Source organism: Momordica charantia (assembly GCF_013281855.1).
Source record: "Momordica charantia cultivar OHB3-1 chromosome 4 unlocalized genomic scaffold, Mcharantia_2.0 BLBB01000004.1, whole genome shotgun sequence".
Lineage (NCBI taxonomy): Eukaryota > Viridiplantae > Streptophyta > Magnoliopsida > Cucurbitales > Cucurbitaceae > Momordica > Momordica charantia.
In genome coordinates this window covers 22,815,499-22,821,870 of record NW_028275162.1, presented here as the reverse complement: position 1 = coordinate 22,821,870, position 6,372 = coordinate 22,815,499, and the positions used below count along the sequence as shown (strand labels likewise).

At 32.3% G+C, this 6,372-nt stretch overlaps 1 protein-coding gene across 1 annotated transcript; it reads left to right on the top strand.

Annotated features, from left to right (window-relative positions):
- The first annotated feature begins 3,030 nt into the window (after window positions 1-3,030).
- On the top strand, window positions 3,031-4,089 carry LOC148212034 (uncharacterized). The gene has a single exon (XM_088122997.1). The coding sequence runs from the start codon at window positions 3,031-3,033 to the stop codon at window positions 4,087-4,089; it is 1,059 nt and encodes a 352-aa protein (XP_087979123.1).
- Window positions 4,090-6,372: the final 2,283 nt, after the last annotated feature.

Here is a 6,372-nt window from a genome sequence, read left to right as displayed (position 1 = left end):
AGACAAGAGTTCATGGAGATTAAGGTTATCCTCAAATGTCGGATTTGGAACTAAAACTTGCAACTGAATTTGCCAAAATTATGGTTTCTCATAAAAGAAACATTCTTTGCTATTGGAAATGGAAACTAAACAGAATTATTTTTTGTTTTTATAGAACCCATTATTTTAATTTATCCCAATTGAAATTTTGGTTAATTATTAATTAGCCTAACCAACTTACTAATTTTTTTTCTTTAATTCGAATGGTTAGGTGGGATGATAATTTGAATCTAAGGTTCCATGTAAATCAACCATTAAAATTAATGAATGATAAATGGACAAATTTGAGCATAACTCAACTAGTTAAATTACTTATCTCCAATTAAAAAATTGTGAGTTCAAATTCATACCCACATGTTGTACTTGATAAATGAGGTTTTGTTTAATTTACTTTCAATTTATTTTTTTTAGAAATCCCATAAATAATTATATATTAAAAAAAATGGGCCACTCTCAACTTTCTTCGATGTCCTCTTTAACTTGCCCATGAAACCTAAGAAAAACTCATTCCTACGGTCCAAAGGCTCAAAGCCCCAAAGGCCCAGACTGCCAACTTATTGACAAAAGAGTCAGTGCCAAATTGAAAGTTTTTTTTTTTTTTTTTTGAGGAAACATAAAATTGAAAGTTTTTAAAACGTTAAAAGGCCAAATTGAAATCAAGTACACGTGTTAAGGCCATTTTGTATAATTTAGCCTACATAAAATTTAGATATTGCTTTTCTTCTAAACTTTATATATATATACTCAATTTGATACTTTTATCAATTATAAAATCATCTTGAGAGCCAAGCTGTGCATAATCATCTTGAAATATATGCATCTTCATCACCTTTTATATAACCACAACTTAATTATTTTGAAACTCTATGAGTGACGCTCGATTAGAGAGGAACGATACATGAATAAATCGATATCACATCCGTATGAGAGGGATCCTAAGATCATAGAAGAATGATTAAGAAATGATTAAAAAAATTGATAATCACTATCTATACTAACAAGATGCACCTTATAACTCAATCGTAAGAACGTGGATAGTCTACGCTCTTCTAAGTAGCTCAAAACAAGACGGTGACGTAACCAGGTCGCAGCAGAATGCTAGGGCGATTAGGACCAAATCCTGGGCCTAGGGCATTACACCATGTTTAGGGAAAAGAAAAAAACTCATCTTTTGATTCGATGTTTTACATGTATGTTCACTTGCTTTGCTCATACTTATATCACGACTTAATGACTAACACTAATTTAGTCTAATATATGTATATCATCATGCGTTACCTATGATATTTATGTATATTGTGTCAAAAATATAGTTATAATATAAAAAATGCTATTATTTAGGTTTCTATATATTTTGAGTCTAATTACAATTTAATTCTTATAGATCTTTTAAAACGTATTTATCGATCATTATTAGATATTAATAAGTTTTATCTTATGTTATATGTGAGTTACCAAAAACATAAAATTGATCCATTCAAAAAATTCAAATTCTTCAAAAAAAAAAAAAACTCTTTTAGATGCATTCATTATCCCTAGCAAACCTGAAAAGTATATATGTTATTATGGCTTGAGGTGACATTGATCTCTCTTTCATCATGATGGAGTCTCCTCCAATAACATCATTTATTAGAAGGAAAGAAAAAAAAAGGGAAAAAATCATTCCTTCAAACAAAAGAAATTTGCATTCTTCATAGCTAAGATTTTCATCCTATAATAGTAATTAGCCTCTCTTCTGTAGGGAAGGCTTTTTTTTGGCCTCTCTCAATATGGTGTTTGTAGAGAGAGGGAAAGATGATATATATTGTTTGATCATGACATGAATTGCAAGTTGCAATATTGCCATATATTCTTTTCTAGATTGATAAACTAATCTATGATGGCCAAATCAAATATCTTTCCTAAGAAGTAATTAAACATTTGTTACTAAGGCGGATGAGGTCGTTAAATTATCAAACTTTGAGAAATGAATATTTTTTTAGTATAATATGTGGAGGTAAAGATTCAAACTCATGACTTTCTAATCGAAGATAGGTGTCTTAACCAGTTGATCAGCAATGCTCAAAGTGACAATAAATGAAATTTAACTCTTAAAAGCTTTTAAAATTGAAAAAAAAAATTATTTTAATTTGAAACTCCTAAAATTAAACACAAATAGTAATTAACTTCAAAAGTATTTTTATCCGGTTAGAGGAAGTATTTTTTAAAAGGATTAATATTTAATCCATAATTAAAAATACAAAAAAATGATAACAATTAACAAAAAGTTAGTTGAGAGAAAATGTGCGGGGAAAAAAATTAATGTGAAGAAGTGTGTAAAGAGTAATTATGGAAAGAGATGAAAAATTAAAGAATGAAATCAAATGATTTTGGGTAAAACACCTATCAATTACTTCTCCAAAAAGTGTTTTTTATTATGAGTTTTTAAATAGATGTCCACTCACCCTTGCTTAGTGACCAATTTTGAGGTGTCTCAAAATCCATGCTCCATATGTTCTCTATGTGTCTTTTATTCATAAACCTCATATATTCCATTATCCATGCACCATGTGTTGAAATCATAATGCCCTATGTATCTTAATTTTAGACATTATTAGTGTCATGTAAATCACACCACATGCTTATTCATGGCCTATAAATAAGGTCAATGTGGTGCTCAATTACTAGAGAGATTTTGTGAGAAATTAGTGGTGAGAATTTGTGAGAAATTAATGAGAAATTTGGTGGGAAATCAAGTTTGAAAATTGGTGGGAAATGTCATTTTGAATTTTGAATTTTCTTTATTATTTGAATTGTTTTGTTTATTTTATTTCCCCGACGTTGCCTAGTTTTGTTCCTCAATTTTACAACACGTTATCAGCACGAGCCTCTGTGATTTCCCCTGTTGAAGGTAGGTTCCGAAGGTAGGTAATTTAATTTTTATTTTTCAAGTAATATGTTGTTTTCATATGTTAAATCCCTAATTTGAGTTTTTTTTGTGATAGTGCCACCATGACAAATTTGACCAAATTAGAATTTGCCGCTCTTGATATCAATGGCAATAATTATTTGTCATGGGTACTAGATGCTGAAATCCATCTTGATGCCATGAACCTAGGAGAAACCATCAAAGAAGGAAATACAACCACAAGTCAGGAAAAGGCAAAAGCCATGATTTTCCTTCGTCACCATCTTCACGAGGGGTTGAAAATGGAGTATCTGACAATAAAAGACCCCCTTGCCTTGTGGCAAAATTTAAAAGAAAGGTATGATCATCAAAAAACAGTTATTCTTCCTAAAGCTCGTTATAAATGGATGCATTTGAGGCTCCAAGACTTCAAATCAGTAAGTGATTATAATTCTGCACTATTCAAAATCAGTTCGAAATTGAAGTTATGTGGAGAAAAAATTACTGATAGTGATATGTTAGAAAAGACATACTCAACCTTCCATGTCTCGAATATACTCTTGCAACAACAATATCGAGAGAAAGGTTTTAAGAAATATTCTGAGCTCATATCATGTCTTCTGGTTACTGAGCAAAATAATGAGCTATTGATGAAAAATCATGAATCTCGACCAACGGGAGCAACGCCATTTCCAGAAGCGAATGCTGTAAATTTCAATAATCGTGGTCGAGGTCGAGGTCGTGGTCGAGGGCGTGACCGTGGCAGAGGAAGAAATAATTTTTCATTTTGTGGTGGGCGTTATAATCGTCCAAATTTTAAAAGAACCACACGAAATGTTGATCATAAAGAAAAAGCTCCACAAGATCAGAATTCCAGAAGTGTTGAAAATAAGTGCTTCCGATGCGGTATGACTGGGCATTGGGCACATATTTGTCGTACATCGAAACACTTAGTGAATCTTTATCAAGCTTCCTTGAAAGAAAAAGGAAAAAATGTGGAAGCAAATCTTGCTTACCAGGATGGTGATATCTTTGACACTGTCAATATTACAAGTTTGGATCTGGCTGACTTTCTTGAATCTCCTGGGGAACAAATTGGCACAGTGAGCACAATGGATAGAATAGCAAGTGCTTCTTTTGATTTTGAGAATATTCAGAACTAATGTTTTTTTTATATCTTTTATGTATGTTTTGTATTATTCTTCTTCCTTCTTCTTATTTTAATTATTTTGTTTAATGAAGAAGCATGGACAGTTTTCATATATTGGATGACTCGAAAATGAGCAATGGTGATCTATGTCTGGCAGACAGTGCGACTACGCACACAATACTGAAAAGTAGACAATATTTTTCTAAATTGACAATGCTGAAAGCAAAAGTCAATACTATATCAGGTTCTGCAAACTTGATTGAAGGTTTTGGAAAAGCAGACATAATTTTGCCTAGAGGAACAAAATTTACAATTGACAATTCATTGTTCTCTAGTCAATCAAAGAGAAATCTACTGAGTTTTAAAGATATACGTTGCAATGGTTATCATATTGAGACTGATAACAAGAATAATATAGAATATCTCTATATTATATCTATTGTCTCACATAACAAACGTATACTTGAAAAGTTGCATGCTTTATCTTCTGGATTATATTATACTCATATACGAGTAATGGAAACATATGCAACTACAAACTTGAAGTTCATAAATCCAGATATATTTACCATTTGGCATGACCGATTAGGTCATCCTGGGTCCATAATGATGAGAAGAATCATTGAAAATTCACATGGACATCCATTAAAGAACCAAAAGATTATTCAATCTAATGAATTATCATGTGATGCTTGCTCTTAAGGTAAATTGATCATTAGACCATCACCATTTAAAGTAGGGACTGAATCACCTACATTTTTAGAACGAATTCATGGTGATATATGTGGATCTATTAATCCACCAAGCGGTCCTTTCAGATATTTTATGGTGTTAATAGACGCATCAAGTAGATGGTCACATGTATGCTTATTATCAAGTCGAAACCTTGCATTTGCAAGACTACTTGCTCAAATAATAAAGTTACGAGCACAATTTCCTGATTATACAATTAAAAGTATTCATCTTGATAATGCTGGTGAATTTACATCCCAATCATTTAATAATTACTGTATGGCAATTGGGATAAATGTTGAACATCCTGTAGCTCATGTTCATACACAAAATGGTTTAGCAGAATCATTTATAAAACGATTGCAGTTAATTGCTAGACCATTACTTATGAGAGCTAAGCTCCCTACATCTGTATGGGGACATGCTATTTTACATGCAGCGTCGCTCGTACGCATTAGACCAACATCTTATTATAAATATTCCCCGTTACAATTAGCTTATGGCCAAAAGCCAAATATTTCCCATCTGAGAATTTTTGGATGTGCAGTATATGTTCCAATTGCTCCACCACAATGTACTAAGATGGGTCCTCAAAGGAGGCTAGGAATATATGTTGGATTTGATTCCCCATCAATTATTAAATATCTTGAACCCTTGACGGGTGATGTATTTACTGCACGATTTGCTGATTGTCATTTTAATGAGACAAATTTTCCAACATTAGGGGGAGGAATAATGAAGTTGGAAAAAGAAATGACATGGAATGCATCGTTATTGTCTCATTTCGATCCCCGTACAGATCAATGTGAACTTGAAGTTCAGAAAATAATTCATTTGCAAAATATAGCAAATCAATTACCAGATGCATTTATTGATGCCAAGAAAGTGACCAAGTCACATATACCAGCTGCGAATGTTCCATCAAAAATTGACATCCCAATGCAGAAAGTTGTCATTAATGAATCTGCAACACGCCATAAGCGTGGTAGACCAATGGGTCCCAAAGATAAAAATCCTCGGAAAAGAAAAATAGTCAATAATCAAAATGACACAATTGAGAATGAAGATATTCCAGAAGAAATCCTAAACATGACTACTCATAAAGATATTGAGGAAAGTCAAGTACCTGAAGATAATAATGAGATTTCAATGAATTACGTTATGACTGGAAAAAGATGGAACCGAACTAATGTAGTTATTGATGATATTTTTGCTTATAATGTTGCTATTGACATTTTATCTGAAAGTGATGATTGTGAACCAAAATCTATGAAAGAATGTCAACAGAGAAAAGATTGGCTTAAATGGAAAGAAGCAATCCAGGCAGAACTTAACTCACTTTCAAAACGTCAAGTTTTTGGACCAGTAGTCCGAACATCGGAAAATGTTAAGCCTGTGGGATACAAATGAGTATTCGTAAGGAAAAAAATGAAAACAATGAAATCACAAGATATAAGGCAAGATTGGTTGCGCTAGGTTTTTCACAAAGACCCGGTATTGATTATGAGGAGACATATTCTCCTGTGGTGGATGCGATTACACTGAGATATTTAATTGGCATGAC

Bases quoted from the DNA above. Each gene is read 5' to 3' on its own strand.
- LOC148212034 (XM_088122997.1), top strand. From the start codon at position 3,031: ATGACAAATTTGACCAAATTAGAATTTGCCGCTCTTGATATCAATGGC.